The following is a 25,354-nucleotide window of genomic DNA, read 5'->3' as shown; positions in this document are numbered from 1 at the left end:
GAATAAAAGTAGAGCTTGTGACAATTTGATGGAATTGTGTGGCAATTCAACAGAATTGTGAATATCACAGTTACAAGAAAGACATGCTAAATGCAAGATAAACAGAACAGGAAAAGAAAGATAAACATATGTCGCAGCCACCAAAGTACTTTAAAATACATGTGGCACTTCATATAAATCTTCATTAAAGGAAAAACCATTGTGACTGCAAAATTATGTAGCAGTTTCAAGTTGTGTGGCAGTTCACCTTTTGTCACTTGTTTTCTTGTATTCATTTTCTTCCTATTTTTCTGAAACACTCTGCTTAACCCGTTAAGTGGGTAGCTTGCTTTCGTATGCCTCTTCCGCTGTGGGTAATATGCACCAGCACGCCCATGTGTGGTAGTGCTGCCTACTTTTCTCGTGCATAAAAGTTTTCCTTCAGGTTTTCGCTGTTGAATTTAAATTGATGTTCGGTGGAAAGGAATAAAATATATTGGAGAAGTTAACAAAACTGTATTTTCACAATGCCACAAGTTGTTTTCAGTATGAAACATTTTAAAAGAAGGTGCTGTACACAAGGAAACTCTGCATTCCGCACACCAGTATGAAGTCTCTTTGTGAAGGCCTTTTCTCGTGCACACCACACATCTCCTTGTTAGTCTTTTCTTTGTTGTGGGCGGCACAAGATCTAGAAAATGCCTGGGTGTAAGGTGTGTTGCTTTCAGTGTTCTAGGTGGATGTCCTACTGATGTCCCTTTTTGTGGTGAATATATGGTCAACTCTTCACCGAGACTAATCATGAAGCACATTCTACTTTGTTCGCCACTATACTTCTTGTACAGTACGTATGCATTGAAGCATGCGATGTCCAATAAGTGGCAGAAAAGCTTCCGATAATATGTTTTCAGCCTGCTCCTGGCTGTCTGGTAGCTTTTAACTGAGAATCGCACCTATCCACACACACCCATATTCTTGTTGACAACATGTGGCATTTGTACTATTCCCTTCTTCGCGTTTACATTTAAAAATGTATCATCATGGAAGGTGCTGACCATAACATCATCTCTTTTATCTTCCCATTTCAGTACCATCTTTCTGCTTCTGTGCCCTGTTATGTACTCCCCTTTTTTCAGTTTTTTTCTTTTTTACGAAGTCAGGAAACCCCTTCCTGTCTTGCCATATTGTGCCGACAATGTCGGTGTTATTGCTGGTTAGTTTGCCCACCAAATCTGGACTGGTGTACCGTTTGTCGAGATAAATGCAGTGGCCTTTCCTGAGTAGATCGTGTACAAGCTCCAAAACAATTCGAGAGGTTATTTTTTCATCTGGATATTGGCTACCATTGTAATTCTGTCAGAGAGAGCAAAGGACCTGGAAGAACAGTTGAACGGAATGGACAGAGTCTTAAGAGGAGGATATAAGATGAACATCCACAAAAGTAAAACAAGGATAATGGAATGTAGTCGAATTAAGTTGGGTGATGCTGAGGGAATTAGATTAGGAAATGAGACGCTTAAAGTAGTAAATGAGTTTTGCTATTCGGGGAGCAAAATAACTGATGGTGGTCAAAGTAGAGAGGATATAAAATGCAGACTGGCAGTGGCAAGGAAAGCATTCCTGAAGAAGAGAAATTTGTTAACATGGTATTGATTTCAGTGTGCGGAAGCCGTTTCTGAAAGTATTTGTATGGAGTGTATGGAAGTGGAACATGGACGATAAATAGATTAGACAAGAAGAGAATAGAAGCTTTCAAAATGTGGTGCTACAGAAGAATGCTGAAGATTTGATGGGTAGATCACATAACTAATAAGGAGGTATTGAATAGAATTGGAGAGAAGAGAAATTTGTGCCACAACTTGACTAGAAGAAGGGATCGGTTGGTAGGGCATATTCTGAGCCATCAAGGGATCGAGGGTAAAAATCTTAGAGGGAGACCAAGCGATGAATACACTAAGCAGATTCAGAAAGATGTAGGTTGCGGTAGTTACTGGGAGATGAAGAAGCTTGCACAGGATAGAGTAGCATGGAGAGCTGCATCAAACCAGTCTCTGGACTGAAGACCACAACAACAACACTGGCTACCATAATTAGTATCCTTGCCAGTATAAATAATAAAGTCTCATACATACCCGGAACTGCTTTCACGGAGTTCGTCCAATTTGTTGCCATATCTGCTATGCTTTGATCGAATATATTGCCTCCATCCAAGCTGTCCTTTCCAGGGCAACAATGGTTTGTCAAAGGTGATGTTCCTTTCTGGCACGCCGCAGATTCTCCATAATGGGGTGAATTGTGAATAGTTTTCTGCTGATAGTGCCTATTGGGTCATGCGAGGTATTGTCAGCAAAGTGGAGGAACTTCAGTAAAAGATGAAACCTCTTATCACTCATCAGTTTCCTGAAGAAATATGTTTCAACTGATTCTCTCTTTGAAAAGTACATCTTGTGGTCTTGTGAAGAATTCTTTGAAGTATAAGCATTCCAATAAGTGCTTTTACCTTGTCATGTGTAGTATCCTGCCAACTGCGAATCCTGGATCGTGTTGCTAAATTGGAATGAGAGAACTGTTCTGCATATAAGTTCGCGTGTTCAGCTATTATTGTGCACAAAGCATCATCCACAAAACACATAAAACAACTCATCACACATATTGTTTTAGAGGCACAACTGTACCACTACTACCACCCAACAAATATTGATAACAAACTGAACTAGCATGCACAAATGAACTAGGTACCACCTGCTGCAGTAGTGTTTCATCATCAGATGTTTCTGAATTGAAGTCACTTTCACTAGCCTCAACATGCCTATCTTGAAAACTTTCAGAACTGTCAGTGAAATTATCATCACTTTCTAAAAGCAACTGCTCAATCTCCGAATCTGATAAACAATTTCTTTTCGCTATTGCAAAAGATCACTCACTAATGCAGAGGTAAACACAGACGAAAAAAGATGCTCTGTTGCAGCTGCTTCACTGGATGCATACTGTCGACACGTGGACAATGTTACAACTGGCCTAGAACACGCTGTGTTGCCTGACGAGAGCTGCCATCTAGTGGACGAAGCTCAACTAATACCACGCTGTCAACAGCAGGCCGATAGCCACAGAACCCAGTGGACAGATATATTTTATTGATTGTCGTAATATAAGCTCTCATTTGTTCCACTACATTTGCTGACTTTAAACCCTAAATATGTCAAAAAAAGTTGCATGGAAGAACACTTGCGCATCTTGCTTTTAAGTCCTCTTGTTCCCAGTCTCTGGAACAAAAGCTCAAGGTTGTGAAGGTGATTCTCTGGTGTTGCATCTGTGGCAAAATATTGTCAGGGGATGCAGAGTTGCGAATTCCCTGTAGTAGTTGATCCATAAAACACTGACATATGGAGCAGGGTCTGAAGGGATCCCAAAAGGTAACATTTGTAACAGTAAATGCATATGGTACCTAAGTTTGTGGTGCTCCATCCAACAGGATTTGAAAATATGCTGTTGCACAGCAACCTACACTGCCGATATAAAACCCCATAGTACATGCAATGCGTTACAGCTTCACTGCGACAGATAGTCTTGTGTGAACCAGTCTCACCTACAGCCATGCTGTGTTGCTTCACTACAGTCCAAACAACAAAATATTACACAATTATTATAAAATCCAGCTTCGTCATATAAGAGATGTGGTAGAACTCGGTAAAACATTTTGTTATGTCAATAGCTAAAAAATCTAGCGTAGCTAGCTGGAATTGACAAAGTTCAGCCTCCTATCTACAGTACTTTTAGAGATGCACAAAATCACACAAAAAACAGATTGTAGAACATCTATGAATAAGTAACTTCCTGACAAGTTCAAACATGATAAAATATCTGTGATTACTGGTTTCGACAAAACTAAAGTCGCCATCATCAGATCTTTGGACACATACAGGTCCTAAGATTCGATGATGACAGCTTCAGTTTCGCCGAAACTGGTAATCGTGGAATAAAAAGAATTCCTGTGATCTTGGCTACCAGTTTATTGTTTTCAAGCATCTAGATCACTTCCACATGAGCAGAATGTGCTCCCTTCAAAAAAGTTAAAAAATATTGGATAAAACTTTGTATCTAGCCTTTTAACAACAATGCAACAAATAGTTTTTAGATTCAGTTTTACATAATAATTTTAATCTTTATTGACACTATGGTTTATGTTAAACAATGCCAATTTCATGAGAAGGAAAGTTGCTACTCACCATATAGCACAGATGGTGAGTCACAGATAGGCTTAACAAAAAACACTCTCACAGTTAAAGCTTTCGGCCATTAAGACCTTCATCAATGTGGACACACTCACACACACACACGTGTGTGTGTGTGTGTGTGTGTGTATTGTTCACAAAACAAAGGTCGTAATGGCTGAAAGCTTTAATTGTGAGAGTATATTTCTTGTGTCTTTCTACAACTCAGCATCTCTGCTATTTGGTGAGTAGCAACTTCCCTTCTCATAATATTGTTTGAATAATGCCAACATTATTTTAGTGAACGAAGGAATAAGTGTGGCATGTGTATGATATGCAAGTGTTTGCAAATGTAAGTTCCAGAATTTATAAGAGAGTGGCAGTGTGGATCTGTACTGTGTATATGAGTCATATACATTGTGGAAATTATGAATTGTAAGAGACCAGTACTGTGGAGGCAAATAATGTATTTCAGCAATTCAGATGCTTAAAGAGGGGAGGGGATTCACTTGCATTTATTTGTTTGTATGATACATAGTATTTAGTAATACATGGGTGGGTATAGATCAAAATTGAGAGCTGATTGGTTACACGGGGATTCAGCCAATCAGAAGAGCGTGGTTTTGCAAGTGCTAGGTCTGTGAGTAAAATTGTGATAGTGAGTCTGAAGGACTCAGTGCACAGCTGCTGTGACAGTGGGATGTGTTTCACTTAGCTCTGTAAAATTGTATTAATTTTGAGTTAAGTGATTACTCAACTTAACAGAAAGTGTTAAAGTACAAGTGGAAATGATGTTTGTGCAAATTCTGGATCTTTTCTATGCAAACTGTGACATTATTTTGAATAGCTAAATTCTGTGTGACGTGCTGTGCAATTGTAACTGAGAACTTATTGTCCAAAGAGAACATTTGCAAAGAGTAGTGCAAGCATTCAAACTATATAAAATCCTTGTGTATTTTCAGGATAAGGACAGATTGGAAATCTTAAACTGGCTACGTAAGAGTGATTATGTTGTACGTGTCGGAAGTCGCTTTGCAAACTGTATACAGCTAGATCTGGAACTTTAAATCTTTTTGTACCCTATGAACACATTTAGTAGAGCTAAGTTTGCTTAAGCCTTTTTAGCCAAGTACTTTGTATGTGGTTCCAGAGTAGGTGAGCATCTACAAAAGAATTCAGCAAAGGTGAGTGAACATTAGTATGTAGGGGAACAAACCACATCATTGCAATGCTTCTGCAATGTCAATTTTACTGAATAAAGTGCAAAGAGTTTATTTGGGGTTCAGTAGATGATAAATTTCCGCTTGAGGCTGTGCATTGGTTGTTTCCTTGAAATTGCCACAAAGTCTCAAGGTACCATTGGGTTTACATACTGTTACTAAAGGAGTGGCCAGCTCTGTTTTGAGGACATTATTAAGAACCAAAAGCCATGCAGGCTTTGAAAAAACAAAGAGTTGCCATCACTTTATGGCTTCAAAATCAATTTTCTTCTGTAGGCCAGGGTAAAAAATTTGAGGATATTTATCACAGGCAGTTTTTAAGATGGCACAAGGCCCTATGAATTGCATGACGTGCATTGTCTTGTGAACTGTAAAAGCAAAACAGAGGAAAGAGTCTGTCCCAAAATGTCCACTTTGCGGTCAACCACTACCAAAAAATTTACTCTATGAATGATTTTGTTACCCAAAAGTTGGTTATGATGCAAAAGCTGTAGTGTCTAAAAGTAACTTCACAGGGTGTTCGTCAATGAAGACAGCCAAGTGCATTTTAAGAAATTGGAAATTGACATTTCTGTAGATTGCTCACTCTCTTGCTTCGCTTCCATAGGTTTGGGTGTGTATCAAGTGAGACTTCTAAAACATATCTCTTTTAACTGTCGAATTTAGGCACACCTGTGGCAAGTTGCGTGCTGAGGTGGCCATGCACTGTATGTATCGTGAAGGAAACAAAATTTACAGCTGTGCAACGGTGCCTATGCTGATGTGGGCCCTAAAAGCTTTTTACAGGGCTTCCCTGACCACATCCCCCAAGACTAGTGCCAGAGTGGCAAGATCAGCTAAAAGATAACACAATACATACACCAAATAATTGAGATACATGTAATGTTGAATTCTTGTAGGGCATTCTGTGGTGCTGAGTTACATTCTACATTGATGTATTTTCTGTGAGAGGATGGATCAAGATTGTGACTCAGACAGGATGAGGGCATTGTGGAGCATCAGGATTTGTTGAAAAGACAAAGCCAGAAGTGTTTAGATCAATGACTGGAGTTTATTGCTCAGTCTCCTACTACTAAGGGATAGAAGAAAATAAACACTGTGGCTTGACAGGAGACTGCCTGATGGTCATACTACCTGGAAAGAGTAACAGCAGAACATGCCTGGTTGAGATGAGAGCTGGTGGACAAGAATGTTACTCTGTGGTACAGATTTGCTCTCACCAGTCCGCTCCCTGTTGCCCCACGTGAACAATCCCAGCCACCTGATTGACTGGCAGGAGGTACTTTGGACGCATCCCTCTGTTAGCAGTGCTTTGCAGTAGCATCCCCTGTCAGCAGTATCCAGTGTGGGTGTAATGTTTGTGTGGGCTGAGCATGGGCAGGTGTGGTATCTATAAACATCTGGTATTCACCGGCCCAAGTTCAGCAATAGCTCGACTGCAAGATGTTGCTGACTATATCAGAAATCCAAATGAAGAAATAAAATAAAAAAATTGAAGTCCAGTAACTTAGTCTGACTGCTCACCATGCTGACACCCTCCCCCTTCCGCAGAAGCCGTTTGTTGGAATTATGTTGACTTAACAATGACAGTTGATGACAAGTGTTGAATGACTTCCTTGGAAAGATCATGGGATATTTACAGTAGTTTTAATCTGTGGAAGGATGCTTTTAAAAACTGAAAAACCTTTGAAATGACACAAGGGCCAAAGCTTTCGGCTGTAGAATTTAAGAAAATGTTTTACAATGAGTCGTATTCAGGTTGGCCACATTACCAAACAGAGAAGAGAGGAAGAGGGGCTTTTTCAAATTGTTGTGCTGTTGGGGTGCCATCGGAGTGAAGGTGACACCGCCGGCCGCGGTGGTCTCGCGGTTCTAGGTGCGCAGTCGGGAACCGTGCGACTGCTACAGTCGCAGGTTCGAATCCTGCCTCGGGCATGGATGTGTGTGATGTCCTTAGGTTAGTTAGGTTTAAGTAGTTCTAAGTTCTAGGGCACTAATGACCACAGCAGTTGAGTCCCATAGTGCTCAGAGCCATATGAACCATTTTTTTGAAGGTGACACCAGGTGTGGCAGCAGTGGACAGAGCCTCTGAGCATAGTACAGGGCTGCTGAGGGGCATGAGTCAGACAGTGGCTAGACTGGCTCGCTTGCAACGCCTGTAGTCTGAACCAACCAGGAGGGTTGGCAAGTACAGTGATCAGGTCTCATTGGTTATGAGGGACCATAATACTCCATCAAGGGGAGGCATCAATGGAGGCTCATTTAGAGGTATTACGAAAAAGGGGATTGGAATCACAACTTTACAGATTGGCAGTAGCATTAGGTTGTTATCCGTTTATAAATTTCCCCTATGAATTGACTAATAGTTTACACTTTCCCTTTTTTGTTTGTATATTCTATAATTCATTGAACATTATTGACCAATCACTCCCCCTTGTATGGAAGATAACCTAGTTGGAAACTGAACAAGCACAAAGTGCTCTATATATTGTTACATTTTCATCATTCTTTGGTTGCTACGTTCCTATAGTATAAGGGATTCAAATATTTTATTTAAGGAAAAGAACCATTGATGGTGAGTACTTGAGCTCTTAACGTTAACCATGGAGGAAGGGCAATGCCTGGAATATACCATACACCAAAGTGCCCTAATCATGTTATTCACCTGATGGCTGCTGCTCAGATAATTGCTGGCTGTATTGACTTAGAGCTGTCACTAACCTCGCGTATAAAGAACCCGTACAACAAGACAGACAATGAGCAGAGTTGACGAAAGAGTTGTAGCATTAGGAATAATTGTCGTGTGTAGATAATCTTTAGTATTCCACTCAAGAATTTATTTAGCAGCATGGTTAAGAGTAATCTGATCTGGTTCTTGAACCAATAAATCATTGATAGATTGCAAAAGATGGGTCTTGTTGTTCGGCAGTGTAGGCTGGCTATCAGGCTAGACAACACAAGGGTAGGAGATGAGCTGCAGGCAGGTACAACAGAAAAGATATGAAGCATGTGTTAAGTGCTTATGTTAACTGGGCAGGTAGTTTGAAAGTGGGTGTGACTATGTCATAGGAGGAACTGTTCAATAGAAGTCCATCCCCCACCCCCAGTCCAATTGACCTAATAGGTATGAGAGATAAACATATGCCTGTAATAAAGTAAAACCAGTGCAATAGACTGTGGTACAGAGTATAGCAAACTTTGCTTGACAGGGGCGAACCAGGTTTGTGTATCACAGCAACAGTAAGATGACAAGAGGGCCCCTTAGGTTCCTCCAGAAATAATGTGATTTCACAGTCCCTTCCCTAGTGCTAAGTGATAATTGGCATGGATCCAAAATTGAAAAGCATCAAGCAGCATTGCTGTGTGTTTGACGATCTTTACTAACAACTAAATATCTTTTGTTTCTCAGATAATTTGTTTCTGGGCAGGTGCCCAAGCAACTGGAAGGGGTGAAGATGGTAATACTTGAATTTGCAATTAGCACAAGTGATAGAAAATGATATCTGCACATTCAACATATCTAGGGACCATGACAGTTGCACCTTGGCAACTGCATAGAAATTTGACGGAGTCGATTCCCCTATGGGGTAAATCATTTGCATGGGTGGTGATAAATGGACTGAAATTTTTGTAACACTTACAGAAAAGTTTTGGCAGGCAATCAATTAGGGCTGAGTCTCTGTTGCAGACCTGACTGAATGATAGTATGCAGAGTGTTGATGTGTAGCTGTGTTGCATGCGAGTTACGCAACAAACTCTGTAATGCCTTGGTTACTTGTAAACTGGCAGTTAAGTTTGAAAATTTCCTGCACATACTTATTAATCCAAGTTGAACTGAATTCTTAAGTTGTTCTTACTGCTGTACTAGCTAAGTGGTTACATTATGAGTTAGTAGCAATCAGGATGTTATCTATAGTATGTGTGTCATGCATACAAGAATTGTATTATTTTGAGAAGCAAAGGATATAGCTTGGCGGAGGGCTTTATTCCAGTATTCAGCATCAGCCTGATCCAAAGTGCCAATTACTGTTTTTAGCACAGTGCCACATACATTACACCAGGCAGACTTGGTGCTTTGTAGTTGTTCTTGAGTAGTGACAAGCATCTGTTTTGGATCCCATAGAATATGAAACATTTCACTGTTTACAGATTTTAACAGTGGTTCACAATCTATTAAGCAACTGGCAGTCTGCTGCAACACTACTTCGTCTTCCCTCAGTATGGTTAAAGCCTTGTCAGCCATTATTATAACTTGTTGAGGAGAGAACAGCAAATTGTTTAACCATTCAGGTGTTATACCAGGCGATAAAAGGTCTGATATGGTGGAGTACACACAGTACTAACAAACAGAGCAAACACAATATGGCACCTCCTTTTAACTGCTGATGATGATAGAGAGACAACAGCTTGGCATTTCTCGGTGAGCATGATTATCAGCAATGTACAGTGTGTCAGTGGTGTCACTAGCTAACACAAGTCCAACTACCTAGAATGCATTAACACATTGTGTCACAATAGGGCAGACAAATACCCCCATAGTTTCATGATCAGTAATTGATAAACTGTTATAAAGGATGTTCCTCACAAGCTAGTTGGCAGTAGATACAAAGCTGGTAGTTATCTGTGGGTTGGTGAATGAAGTGATAAAGTAACGGTGCTCCACGGGGTGCTGAGAGGGCACATGAATGAACTTGAGTAGTTGCTGGATATGTGCAAGTCAAACAATGTCCATAATGTGATGGCAAACTAACTCAGCCCAACGAAAGGGGTAGAAGAGGCAGAAGGCAATGCTTTGTCTTGAATGCTTGCAAATCACTAAAGTCAGAACTCATGTGAAGACCGGCCTAACAAGACATGTCTTCCAACTGATGTGATCATGCAGAAAGATAGACGCAGGTGCACGCATTGTTCCTCGCACAGTTTACTGAAGTAAACTTAATAACCACTCCGTGAGGAATGTCACTATTGACACAGAAAACAGGGAATGGTCTCAACAACAGGTACATATTAATATGGAAAGAGGAGTTCAGATTTGGTCCTCAAAGTTGAGAAGTAAGAAAGTGAAAAAAATAGAATCAGAGTGTTGGACCCAAATAAGGAAAGTAGTTAGACACCAAAGACAAAATCCCTTCTCAACCTCGTACCCCAGGACACCCTCCCTGCCAGGTTCTTCATCAGGACGCAGGAGGACAGAGTGGTCAACATTCCCTACAGAATGGTAATGCCCAACTTCACCTTAACAGGCCCCAAAAGGTGAGTCCAACACCCTGCCACAGAATGACTTTAGGGAGTAAACAAAAGCACTGTGTTAATTGTGTGTGTGACTTGTAGTGTCTGCAAATGCCACACTTCTCCTACACAAACCCACCCGCAATAGAATCATTAAATGTGGATGTTAAAAAAGATTACCTAATTCACATTGTTCAGAATAAGAAACAGTGCTTGACTGGGCTTCCAGTCTGAAATTATATTGTTTAAATCTCTTTACCATTTCTATGTTGTATTGTCCTTTCTCTTTTCCCGTAGTTGACTCTACTAGAAATAATGCATTTGCATGAGAAACTCCCTCAACTCTGTAGGGTCCAACATACAAAAAATTTACTGGTCTCTCTCTTAATATTTGAGCTCATGTGATCATTGATTAACACTACGTGTCCAATATTAAACTGTGGTACTTGTGATTACGGTTTACAAAAGAAAGGAGTTTTGTCCTTGATCTTAAAACTGCATGTGTAATTGTCCAGTACTTCAGGCTTATGTGGAAATACTGTCATATACTTCAGTAATATTTTGTGCAGATCATCTTTTTGTAAGTTGTTCAATAATTCAAACTCACATGTTTTATCTTTGATTTGTTCTTGTAGTTCACGTTGATTGTACTCTCCAAGTTTATAACAGTAATACAGTTGCTATTGAGTCGATGCTATCTCTGTATTACCACTAGTGTTTTCTTTAAGTGATAATATGTGTATTTTGTCTCTACAATTATATGTTAAATGTTATATGTATCTCATCAGCCAATCCATCCCCAACGGCTGTTGCAGATTCACATTAAGTACTACCAAACAGGTCGGAATAACTGTAAAATTATTCAATGTTATTGGTAGTCATACTTCGTGTTTAATCTGTCTCACTTTAACCCTGTAATTCCTACTACATATGTACCAGTTACAGGAAGTATCAGATAAACTTTTTTTCTGTCTAAAAAAAAAAAAATAAAAAAAATCTGACAATGAAATTTTCTTTTCTCGAATCTACGTATACATTTACATTACAATTGTTTACCAAACCTACAACTATGGTTATTTTTAAAATTTTGGTACATCTCTGTTGCTCATCTTCCATTAGTAAACGATTTTGTAATAGTGTGATTTTACTAAAAGCTATAAATTTTTCCTATATGGGCTTACATTCAATTTCATATGTCCTGAATCATGCAACTCTTTAATGTTAGTGGGAAGTAGGAAATTGTCAACTACTCTATCTGCACTAATAATGTGTTCCTAATACTGAACCTGTGATTTTGTGAAATAACATTTCTGTATTTTGAAGTTTAAACGTGCACTATACGAACCTGACAACACACTTTTTTAATCTCTTTACATGTTCCTCAATTGTTCTTCAAAACATTATATCACCTAAGTATGCAATACACATAATGGGTTTCAGACCTCCAAACAGTAGGTCAGCGAATCTTTGGAAAGTGGTAGGTGCATTCCTTTGAACAAAGGGCATGTGTAAAAACTCATAGAGTGTGGATGGAACCAAATAAGCAGTCTTTGGTCTATGTTGTGGTGCAATCGGAATTTGGTGGTAACCAGAGTGCCTGTCAAGGGTGGTAAAATACCTAAAATTCTCGTATCTGTCCAATGTTTCATCGATACGGGGTAATGTCCTTATTTAGTGCTCATTTGTCGATGCACGGATGATAGGTTTTCCCCCCATTGATTGACTCTTTAGGTAAACGATCATTGGTGATGACCATGGGCTTTGTAGAAGGTTACATTATCCCTGCAGCCACCTGTTGTTCAGTGGTATCCTCAACAATGGATTGTAGGTGAAATGGTAGTCTGTATGGTTTCTTTGCAAACAATCTAGTGTTTTCTGTGGGAAATTCATTCTGTACAAGGTCAGTTGCTGGCAGATACTGCCATTCCTTGAATAATCATGCATATTCTTCCAGAGCTGGATACAAAAGACTCAGGCGAGTTGCTAACTTCTGATAGAACTGATTTATAAGTAAGGGTTTGGTGACAGCGGCGGCAGCAGAGCCTGCCCCTCCTTTGTTTCCCCACTCCGTTGTCTCTTTTTTCCAGAGTATTCTGCTGTGAATAACTTTCCCTCTGATTTAACGGCCAGCTGTCGTTTGTGTGTCGTATCATATGACATGTTGCACAACACAGTGCACAGCAGTGCTCATCTGTGTAATTCGGTTATCCGCACCATTGGCATTCACAAAAACATTGTACGCCTTGTTGTTTCCCACAGGGGTTGAAACGAAATGACCTACTTCATGCAACAGAATCAATCTCATGGCTTCTTGTAATGATGTCAGGAAAGCCATTTTAACTTCAGTCCCAATCTGCAGGTTTATTCCGTAAATAAATACATCAATAACTTTTGTCTCGGCCTCTTCAGTTAGTACCTCGCTACACAGTGCATCTTTCCCCAGTGCATATGTACTGCAGTATACGGTTTGTGTCCGATCTGTGAAAGCCTCAAAATCTCCACCATTCTTCTGGCATAAAGTGGACAAAAGGTCTCTGTAATACTAATATTTTCTTGTCAAGAGTAGTACTCTGCTAATTCCTTTGCCAGGTCATCAAATGTATACTTAGCAGGATGTTATTGTGAGGAGGAGCAAGAGCATCTCAGAAACTTTGCAGGAGTGTGGTAACATTCTGGCCAAGTTCTCCTGAAAATGATGAAGCAAAAGAGACTGCAGGAAGGGTGCTAACAACATTCGGTATGTAAATTGCTGTGTCCACAGCAGAAGCCCTAGAAGTGCTTGTCGTAGTTTGACTTGATGCCTGCTTAGTTTTCTTTTCGTCTTGATGTGATAAATCAGTTACATATTCCTGCACTTGTAACTTTTGCAGAATTAATGTGCTCTTGAAGTAGAGCCGCATTATCTACCTGGACATTTCCAGCAGCAGCTGCATCCTGCCATTCGTGAGAGTGTTTATCAGGCATGGTTATAAATTCTACGGCCACAATTTGTAAAGACAGGAAGACTTTAACAAGAGAGAAAAGTTCCTCATGTATAAATGAACATTAAAACCTAACAGTGACAGGCTCCAGTGATAGTAGCTTGCAGAAATATGGCAGCAAAGAATAAGCATGCGTGGCAGTCAGACTTAATTTAACTTTTCCATCGTCAGTTGAAGTAGCACGAATACAGCAGTGTTGGTGGGATCTGCAGCATGGTGTGGTGCATCAGTGGCAATGAGATGGTGACATTGGCATTTGCATGGACTCGAAGCGGTATGGCAGCAAGTCTTGGTCGGACGTGCAGCAGTGAGGCAGATGGTTAACGCCAGACTGCCACCTGTGTTGATGTTTAGACAGTGTGGCAGCAAGGTGGCCCATAGAGCACACCCATGTGGCAAAAAGTCCAGTCCAATCGAATGTAGGCAGGTTACAGGCTAACATTGTAAGGCCAGCTCTCCCATAGAATTAATATGCGGCAACTATCCACTAGGGAGTGGGCCAATAACCCTGGCCGAATGGTGCACTCTGATCCTGTGACCGACACCATTTGTGCACAGACAGACCAACGCCAGGACTTAGCTAGGGTATGCGGATCCAGGAGTGTCAGGGAATTTATTGAAAAGACAAAACCAGAAGTGTTTTAGATCACTGAGTCGAATTTATTGTTCCATCTCCTGCTATTAAGGGATACAGGAAAATACAAACTGCAGTGTGGCAGGTGCAGCCACATATTACCCAGAAAGAGTAGCAGGAGAACACATCTGGCACATCGAAGACTCTATCCAGTGGTACCACCATGCTCTCGACATCCTGCTCTGCTTCCCCCACATGACAGTTTCCAGCCCTCTGATTGATGTATCCCTCTGTCAGCAACACTTTGCAACAGCATCGCCTGTCAGCAATATCCAATGTGGGAATGCTGTTCATGTGGGCTGAATGTGGGTAAATGCATCATGTACAAATGTCCAGTATTGCTCCAACCCAGGTCCAACCATAGCTTGAGTGTAGGATGCAGTGGACTATGCCAGAAGTCCAAAGGAATAAGTGAAATAAAATATTTTTAAATTCCACGAAACCTTTCAATAACTTTTTTCACTCAGTTTGAATGCTCACCACACACATTTCCTCAGTGCAGTTTCCTATACTAAAGTTGATAAGTTTGTAAGTTAGTTAAAATCTGGGGTGATGTTCTGAATGAAGCTGCTTAAAAAGATGCTTCAGCCAGAGTCAGAGGCAGTGAGGTCACAAGAGCTTGACCTCTGGCGGTGTGGTTGCATGGTGACCACTGTCGGGTACAGCAAGCGAAAGAGTCATCTCCCCTGTAGCTGTCAGTGGCACACCAAGTGTGGTGGGTGGAGGATGAAGAATCCATTGATACCATGCCCGACCCCCCCCCCCCCCCCCTCACCACCACCCCCACCCAAAAAAAAAAAAGTGGAAAAATAGGATGTGTAGATAAAACACCATTTTTGTGTGTGTGTAATTCTCATTATGTTCAATAAAGAATTGTTGAAGAAAAAAAATGTGGTGCTTTACTTTCGGGGCAACCCTGCCCACAAGAAAAAAGAAAGAGCTTCATGATTCCCCTGACATTTGTATGCAGCCAGATTTACTCAAGCTGCAAACAGTACTCTGTTCATTCCTTTTCTGTTGCATCAAAAGAGCAGGGAGGGTGGAGAAGGCAGCATCTGGCCACTGGCATTTTGTGCTTTAGTCATTGTCATTTGATGTGAACGTTGTGCTTCAGTCAGTCTTCCAATAGGTGTGAGCAAGTAGGTGAGAGCAAATAGGTGCTTTTTTGGCTCTGAAACAGAAAAAGAGCAAAGATTGATTGTTCTCAGAAGTTGCCATTGCATACACAAATAGTTCCATATGAAAATTATGAAAGTTTAACTGATTGCCTACCACTGCCAGGGCAGAAAAAACCAGACTCATTTCAATAGGCCAAAAAAATTAAACATGTAGGTGGATAAACCAAACATGTCGCCAACAGATGTCTGCTGTATTGGTAATTGAGGTCGTCAGTAAATGCACTCAGATAGCTACAAAAAGATAATGCATTAATAAGTTTAAAATATGTACACTTAATAATTGAGATATACATAACTTTGAAGACCTGTAGATATCTCTGCGGTGCGAAATTATGTGCAGTGAGAGCAATGTTCTTGACAGTATCAAATAGCCCTGTATGCTGATATTATCGGATAGGACAGTAACACACAGTAATGTTTAGTTGTGTTGCGCCACGTATTTCCCTCACTGCCATCTTTCACTACTAATGTTGATAAGTCTATACACTAAGGAGACAAAAGTCATGAAATAGTGATACGCACATGCACAAATGGTGGTAGTATCGTGTACATAGGGTGTAAGAAAGAACTGCATTGGCAGAGCAGTCAATTGTTGTCAGATGATTCATGAGAAAAAGAATGGTAATTCGAGCTAGACGGATTGGACATTCCATTTTAGATGTCTTCAGGGAATTCCGTATTTTGAGATACATAATGTTAAAAGTGTGCTGAGAATAGGAAATTTTAGATGTTACCTCTTACCACAGACAGCACAGTGGCTGACCACCTTCACTTACTGAGCGAGAGCAGCAGCTTTTGTGTAGAGCTGTTAGTGCTGACAGACAAGCAACACTGTGAGATATAACTGCAGAAATGAATGTGGGATGTACGATGAATGTATCCATTAGGACAGTGTGGTGAAATTGTTGCTGATTGGGCTATGGCAGCCAATGACCGATTTGAGTGCCTTTGCTAATAGCATGACATTGCTGCAGTGTATCTTCTGGGCCAGCAGATGACCGAATTGAGTGCCTTTGCTAATAGCATGACATTGCTGCAGTGCCTCTCCTGGGCCTGTGACCTTATCATTTGGACCCTAAATTGCCTGGGAAACAGAGGGATGGTCAGACAAGCCCCAATTTCAGTTGGTAGCTGATGGTAGCATTCAAGTGTAGCACATACCCAATGAAGCCTTGGAACCAATTTGTTAACAACACACCGTGCAAGCTGGTGATGGTTCCATAATGATGCAGGCTGTGTTTACATGGTATGGATGGACTGTGTCCTTTGGTACAACTGAACTCATCATAAACTGGAAATGATTATATTCGGCTACTTGAAGACTATTTGCAGCCATTCATGGACTTAATGTCCCCTAACAGTGATGTCATGTCACCAGACAACAACTGCTTGTGATTGGTTTGAAGAATATTGAGTTGCTGCACTACACAATGCAAAAGCAGATCCAACACTGAGGTATCCCATGACTTTTGTCACCTCAGCGTAAATTCACTGAAGTATGGGTTCAAATTCTGAGTGAGGCTGCTTAAAAAGATGTGATGACCAGTTAGAGTTGCAGGCAGTCAGGTCGTGAGAATTCAGCATCCTCTGATGGCATGTATGTGTGGCGCCCTCCTATTGGAGACAGGGAGAAATTTAAGAGCGAGATTGCTAGGCGGCACCTAGCAGGGAGTTTTGAAGTGTCACCTCTCTCATAGTTGTGACCATCACATGCAGTCAATGAAATCGCTATTGATATCACAAATACATCATAGGTGATGGGTCATTAAACCACAATCTTTCTTATTTAAACATAAGTGTTAGCTGTTCAAGATAGGTACTTATACATTCATCTTTTGCTGTTCCTCCCTCTATTCACATTACAACCACCATGTTCCCTCCACCTACCTCGCCAAGACCACTATTCAACTTCCTTGTTCAACTGGAAGAGGAAGTAACCATGTGCATGAGAGCTTCTCGGTCTTTGCTCTCTGATGTGTGACTTTTCCACAAGCTGAGCTACTAATCAGCCTTGACAGCATACATTCTGTTCTCAGTGAGTAGTGATCTAACAGCATGTAGATATTTATATTTTGTCTTGGATTTTAAATTTTAAATTGCAATCTATAATTAATATTGTCTCCCTCTTCCATGCACACCCGTGTGTGTGTGTGTGTGTGTGTGTGTGTGTGTGTGTGTGTGTGTTTTATGGATGTTTGATTTTGTTGAAGATTTAGCACTTCTTCCAGGATAGAAACATTTGAATTTCATATGAAATTGATATTTTTGGGGTTCACACATTCATTCCTGGTGGGTAATGGCATGGCAACCGGAATAGCACCTGGCAACCATTTAGACTAGCCATGCCACATCCATTTCGCAAACTCTCCAACCGTACACCGATGCGGGACAAAAGCACAAGCAGAAAAAGGAGACGTGGAACACACAACAGAGGGGCGAACGTATTGTGAAGTTTTAACTCCCATTTTTCTCAATTCTCTACATTTATTACTATGAGCAGTGTGTCAAATAAGTCATGCAACAGGTTGGTTTTATTCAGGTTTCCAACACATCATATTGTTCCCCAGTCTTTTTGCTACAAGGCCCTATGTTTCAACATAACCTCCGGTAAATGTAATGACATTACACCACCTTTCTGGGAGGGTCTGTATGCCCACATGGTACCACTCTCCTGGTTGACCTCAACATCAACATCTTGCTGCATAATATAACGTCCCCATCATCCACATATTGTTTCCTGCGGAATGCTTCCTTCATTGGGCCAAACAGATTGAAGTCAGAAGGTGTGAAATCCGGGCTATAGGGTGGATGAGGAAGAACAGTCCAATGAAATTTTGTGGGTCCTTGCCTTGTCTTGGAGAAGGAGAAGTTTGTTTGCATTTGTGGCAATGAACACATTGAAGCTATTTCATCAATTTCCTGAGGGCAGCACAATACAGTTCAGAGTTGACCATTGCACCGTGGAGGGTAGCACAATACATTTCAGAATTGACCATTGCACCATGGAGTGGACATTGTACAGAATAATCCCGTGGAGTTTAATGGCTGCCATTTTGAAGGTTATGTATAGTGCTGCAGACATAACACCCCTTGTACAATCCAAGGAAATAGAAGTCTCCAATAATCTCCACTGACTTTACCAGCTGAGGGTGTGACTTTGAACTTTTCTTCCAAGGAGGTGGTGTGGCACCACTCCATGGATTGCTGTTTTGTTTCTGGTTCAAAGTAATGAACCCATGTTTTGTCGCCTGTGATGATGATCGACAAAAATTGTCCCAATCACCATCACAGTGTGCAAGCAGTTCCGCACAAATGGTCCTTCATTGCTCTTTATGGTCTTCTGTTAGCTGGCAAGGAACCCTGCGGGCACATCCCTTCAAGTATCCTCTGGTGAATTAGTCTGTCACCGCTAGTAGCTGAGAGGTCCAGTTGTGCAGTGAGGTGTTTGACTGTGAACTGTTGATCACTTTGAATGTGAGTATCCACACAGTCTGCCATTGCAGGGGTCACAGCTTTGTGAGGTCAGCTGGCACATCGGGGATCAGACATGTATTCATGAACTTGTTGAAGTAATGACAGACTAACCATATGTAAGTTCACTGCCAGGTCTCCATAGACATTCTGCAGGGGCCTACAAATGCTCTGGTTTTCCACCATAAGAACCTCAATGACAGCTCCCTCCTTGGGAGTTACGGACACCATTTTGAAGACTACATATAGTCCTGCAGGCATAACACCCTTCGTACGATCTGAGAAAATAGAACCCTCTAATAATACAAAATTAAACACTTTAGTAGCGCAGAGTAAAGAGTCAATCAGTATCATTCTATATTACCAACTGCTTCACTCTGCTGTGTTATTAGTGGTGACAGAATAGATGAGAGATTGTTAGCTGCTAACATAATCAATTCAGTTGATGTAAAACTGGTGTGCATCATGTCCAGTAAGTAACAGTGTGAGATTTTTGTAATCATTATCATAAGTAATTTTATGTCCTGTATTCTGACTTCTTTGTAGCACCAGATTAGATACAAATATGCAATTTTCTGCTGAATGAAAACTTACATAATGCATTTATAAGATGAGGTTTTTCCTAAATTCATCATTTGAAAAAAATATAAAGATTTGTATGTTTGCAGATAAAAATTTTGGTTTGCTGAGGTTAACAAGGGGTCATCACATGAATGTTTGGTAGTTAGTTTTTATCAACTTCTTAAACTGCAATTCACCTCCATCTATAAGCGGTCAGAACTGAGCTTGCTTTACAAATGGAGAAATACTCAACAATAGCACACATTTTTCTGGGTGACAAATTAATATTACACCAATATGTTCAAACAGAACACTCAAAATGTGGCAGTGTAGGTGACATGCAAGATTCAACAATTGCATTAGAGCAGCGATTTGCTTGACAACACTGTTGATTTTTGAGTTTGGCAACAAATTATGAAGTGCATTGTTAACTCAGGTTGCTCATATTTCTACTGATCCAGCGCTAGGGAGCCGAGAGGATTCAGTTTGCTTAGTGCTGTAAGGACAGTAGATAATAGCAATTGATAATGGAAGTAATTCACAGCCGTAATTGTTGTTAAACATAATCCTAAGAGTTTGCAGTTCGCAGTTTGCTCATGCAGAGAGTATGTCAATAATTTTAAGATAATGGTTACTCATGGAGCAGAGACCACAAATAACTGTACTGCAGGAAGAAAATTTGGTGTTACCAAACCGAATATACATGTGAGGTGGGGTCAAAAAATAATGAAAATTATTGTTTTTCTTGAAGTATCTTTATTTATTCCACATCAGCTTTATTCCCTTCAAAGTAATCCCCCCAGATACAACACACTTGTGCCAGCACTTTTTCCACTCTTGGATGCACTTTTGGGACAAATTTTTTGTTATGGCGTTCAGCTTCTTCAGGAATTCTGTTTTCATCCCAACAGTGGTGGCAAAATGATGCCCTTTCGTGATTGTCATCAGTCTCGGGAATAGAAAACATTTACGGGGATATTTCTGGCAAGTATGGTGGCTGGAGCAACATTATGTTGTTGTGTCCTTCTTCTTCTTCTTCTTCTTCTTCTTTTTCTTTTCTTTTCCCTTCCAAAAACTACAAATACCATATTTACTCGAATCTAAGCCGCACTCTAATCTGAGCCGCACTTGAAAAATGAGACTCAAAATAAAGGAAAAAAAATTCCACGAATCTAAGCGGCACCTGAAACTTGAGACTCGAAGTTCAAGGGGAGAGAAAAGTTTTAGGCCGCAACCTCCAAATCGAAACAAAGTTGGTCCATTGTAATATGGGACACAATTTAGGTCGAATGAATGACGATACAGCTACAGTATTTTGGTTTGAGTCGTAAGCTTAGCAGTTAAGCTTTACCAGGTAGCCATTGCAATGCGTCAGGCGCTTCGTCCGTATTTATACGAGTACCCTTCATTTTTCATGTGCTTCGTCTGGTTTGAATCGATTGCTTATTTTGCTTTGATCTGACAAGTGCTGTTTTCTTTGTTATAGGTGTTTACGTCACTCTAAGCTGAAAATGCATTACTGTACTGTCTCATGCATTGTTTGTCACATTCTGATAGTGCGTGTTTACGGCCTGTCACCGCTCGCGGCATGGCTTGCTTTTGTGCGCGCTACCGCCGCTTACAAGAGAGAGAGAGAGAGAGAGAGAGAGAGAGAGAGAGAGAGAGAGAGAGGAATCGTCTCATTAGCGAAACAATGGCAAGAGACTGCTGCTTTCTGTGATAATGATCAAGAAGAACCAAATAATAGACTGTAAGATAGAACATGTTCTGAATGAGAGTTAGGCGAAAATTTTTCTCCGTTTGAAAATCTTTGCGGCCGCTTCTTTAGTACATCAAATTCTGCACAGAAATTAGAGTCAACTTAGATTTAAAAATCTAGTCAGTTGCCGTGCTTCATTCCTGACTGTATCATTATTAGGCATAAGAATAATACGAATATAAACATGACATGATACGTATATTCTTCCTCGTTTGCTGTTGTCTCACTCTAGTTTCGTGGTTTATTAGACAGACAGGATTTAAATGAGATAGCAGCAAACACAAAAGAATACATGACAAAATGTTTATATTCGTATTATTCTTATGCTGAAGAGAATACTGCATATGTGATTCACATTTCATAAGGTTCCTATTAGCAACCATCTCTTCTCACAGGTAGAAAAAATTCAGAACGTAGGGTTGGCCATATTGACAAACACCCCAAACAGTCTTGCCAGTCGGATTTTCGTAGTACATTGAAATTCTGCTACATTCGAAGATGAACAGTACGGAATTTGTATTTACTTCGCTGGATAATGTGGTCGGAACTCGGGGCGGAGAAAAAATAGCTCGTCTTCCACTTTTTTTTTAAATTTATTTACTGACGCAGAGGTTTTGGTGCCAGTATTTATCTTTGTGGCTACAAAGCATGCCTGTTTAGCGCTACATATATTCGATGGCAGAAGTTAGTTGTGGTGGCTCCTACCAACATTTTTCAGAACTTCCGCTTACTTTGCACTCGATTCTAAGCCGCGGGCGGTTTTTTGGACTACAAAAACTGGAAAAAAAGTGCGGCTTAGATTCGAGTAAATATGGTAGCATTGAGGTGTGAGCAGGAACATTATTGCAGTGCAATTTCCATGAGTTGTTTTGCAACAATTCTGGTCATTTTCTTCAGACTGCTTCATGCAAACAATACATAACTTCCATGCAGTATTCTTTATTGACCATAAGGCAGAAACTAGTGATGCACTGCCCTTTATAATCTAAGAAAACAGTGTGAAGAACCTATCCATGTGATTTAACTTGTGAAATTTTTTTCAGTCATGGCTCTTCAGTCAGTTTCCATTGGGACAATTGGGCCTTGGGTTTGATGTTGTACCTGTATACCTATGTTTTCTCCTCTGTTATAACCTTCTGTAGAATTTCCAGATAATTGTCGATTTCTTTCAGCAATTCCTGAAAGATGTCTACGCGACTTCGTTTGTGGTCGAAATTCAACAATTTCAGAACAAACCTCACTGCTGCAGGTTTTCTGCTCAAAACATATGAGAAAACAGATTTTCATGAGCCAGAAGAATGCCAGCATCATCAGCAACCTCTCTGATGGTGCATGTCGATTTTCCAGATGCATTTTTCCTTACTTCTTCTACATTCTCATCAGTAACTTATGTGCTAGGGCGTCCAGGGTGGTCATTCTCTTGAACGTCTTCTCAACCCTCCTTGAAACATTTATACCATTCATAAACTCTTGTGCTACTCACAACAGATTCGACAAAAGCCACAATCAACATTTTGAATGCTGTACCACACTTCATGCTATTTTTCAAGCAAAATTTAATGCAAATTCTTTGATCCGTCTTTTTTAAAAATATGTGTACCAACAAGTAAAAAAACTAAAATAAAATAAAATAAATTCCTGTTACTTTCTGACATGCCTCGTACATGGCATCAGATGAAAAATAAATTAAGGATTGCCAGAGCTGCATACCACACTTTCAGGAGACCAAATCAGGGAAGGTTTTGTGAATTTGCAGCAGGTTGATCAGTATGTGTGTGAGAAATGCATTTTAGACTTCCTGATTGCTAAAGAAACCATTCAAATGAAGGCACTGTAGAGAAAGAGCAATTTTCATAGAATTCAAATTAAGTACAAGGGGGTGCACGACAGTGATGAAAAGATAGGGATTTACATTATGAAGCAAAACGGCAGTAGCACAGCAGCTTCACTCAGCATTTGAGAAAATCATCTTGAGCATCAGCATCATATAATTTTGTCTAAGAAAATACCACAGTTGTTTACAGTACAGTAGATACTGTTAACTTATAAGACAAATCTTAAGATACTGTATATCAGTGAAACAGTGTGTCAATTTGATTTGGAATAGATTAAAAATAAAAATTTTTGAAGGTGCCTCATCGAAAAAGAGCTCATTTTATATATTCAGGATTGCCTTTTAGTCAGGTAAATTTGGTTGCTGGCCTTGTCATGTTAGTGTTACAGCATACCAAAGCCTGAATGAGTAGACTCAATGTATTGTCTCTGCACTAATTTTTGGTCTTGCACTTTCAGGTTGTTGCTTTGGTGCACACAGTTTTGTGTAACTCTGCTACTTCTGTGAAAACAGTTCTTATCATATGTCCATACAGCACAATCAAGAACTGGGTGAATGAGTTTCATATTTGGCTAAAGGATCTGCCTGATAGTGATGAGATAGAAGTGTATGAACTTACCAAGTAAGTACATTATTTTCTGAAATATTATTTGTTATTTTGTTATTTGTTATTTTCTTCAAATGTTCATTGTAGCTACATTGATTAACATAGAACTGTTGTCACTTTGATTAACTGGAGCTACTATTGCATAAAAGCTTTTGATTTTCAGTTAGATTTGACTTCCAGGCCATTAAATGCTCAACTATTTATTACAACAGTAGTCATGTTGTGACCTTTTGAACCCAGGTGCCAAAACTAGTCATGAAAATAAATGTTTTTATATAAGTGAACCTGTCATTCAGTCAAATATCAGTATTTACTTTACTGGATCATGTGCACTAGACCGATGCTATGATATAAGACCAAAAACTGGGTATTTCAGAATCCATAAACATAGTTTCTCATGCCCTCTTTTGTTTTATGTTGCTCATTGCTGTAGTCATTGTGAGAACACTTATAAATTCAACATTAGTAGTAATAATCTGGAACATCAGTGTCACTGCTTAACTTTTCTATTCTTTCAAAACACTGTTAATAACATTTTAATGTGAGAGATTGTGACAGAGAAGAAAAGATTGAAAAAGGGATAGGATTTTTTTAAAAGAAAGACAAGGTAAACTTCCTCCTGTGTAATTGTCCATTGAGTTTATGGTAGATTATTTTCAAGTCAGGTTCTTCGTATGGAAAGTATTCAAATATGTGTGTGTTTTAGCTCAGGGAGAAAATATTATTTGTGTATCATTTATGTTAAAGAGATAAAAAAATCTTAGAAGCCAGGAGCATTAAGCAGGTATGAGTGATGAGATCTTCTTACAATTGACATGAGTTGAGTTCAAATCCTATATTAGTGCCCACTGTGATAAGACAAATAGTCCTGAGTTATATGTGAGAACATGTCCATGAGTTCATTGTTTTAGCCAAGGTTAAGGTTATTGGTTTTTAAATAATACATTCACGGACCCTGAGCAATAGTCATATCATGAACTAAAAAGGAGAAAACTAATGGACATCAGATTGTTCTGAATTGTGGGACATGTAGTGTTCTATAAACGACAACTTGTTTGGAGACTGAGAAAGGTATATGTAAGAATGTCCATATATTCTGAAAGCATCAGTCATGTGGATCTGAGCTTTCTCTTTTGCACCCATTGAATGCAGGTGCCTGCATGTTAAGTGGCCCAAGTTGATGCCTTTTCTTGTCAAGTCTTTTATACTGTTCTGCACTGCCACTGAGAAAACAAAGTGCATACCTGAAAACTATCACCATATTAGGTATGTTATTATACAGAAGTTATCTAAATAAAAGTAACTCAATGTATTGTGCTCATTGGAAAAACATTATCAGAAACAAAGCAAGCTTGTGATTCTGCAAGCAAGGCTGATTGAACGGATATCATGAATTGTACCTATAAATGAGATTTTAAATGATGTGGGAAGCTCAGTGGTGTCAATTTCGAATGTCACAAGAGTGATGTAGTTCTGCAAGACCTGGAGTTGGTTATCACTTAGAACAAAAAGTGACAGCTGTCATTCATCATAACCAAATGTAATGTCATTAATAGTTGTGAAAAACCTAAATATTTCTTGATTCCTGAATCACCATGGAATCACTGCAATCGGTCACAGTTGTAAAATATTTTGGGCTATACATTAAGAGTGAAATAAGTGGAATGACCACAAACCCTGGTTGTGAGGA

At 39.8% G+C, this 25,354-nt stretch overlaps 1 protein-coding gene across 2 annotated transcripts in view; it reads left to right on the top strand.

Moving 5' to 3' along the window:
* LOC126354093 (transcriptional regulator ATRX-like) overlaps positions 1-25,354 on the top strand; it is a 479,559-nt gene that overhangs the window by 263,963 nt on the left and 190,242 nt on the right. For both annotated transcript variants that reach the window (XM_050003480.1, XM_050003481.1), the window contains one exon: positions 23,516-23,679. In XM_050003480.1, coding sequence (XP_049859437.1) covers positions 23,516-23,679 — 164 coding nt within the window. The remainder of the gene's footprint in view (positions 1-23,515; positions 23,680-25,354) is intronic.

Source organism: Schistocerca gregaria, chromosome 3 (assembly GCF_023897955.1).
Source record: "Schistocerca gregaria isolate iqSchGreg1 chromosome 3, iqSchGreg1.2, whole genome shotgun sequence".
NCBI classification, from domain to species: Eukaryota; Metazoa; Arthropoda; class Insecta; order Orthoptera; family Acrididae; genus Schistocerca; species Schistocerca gregaria.
This window is presented reverse-complemented; position numbering and strand designations above follow the sequence as displayed.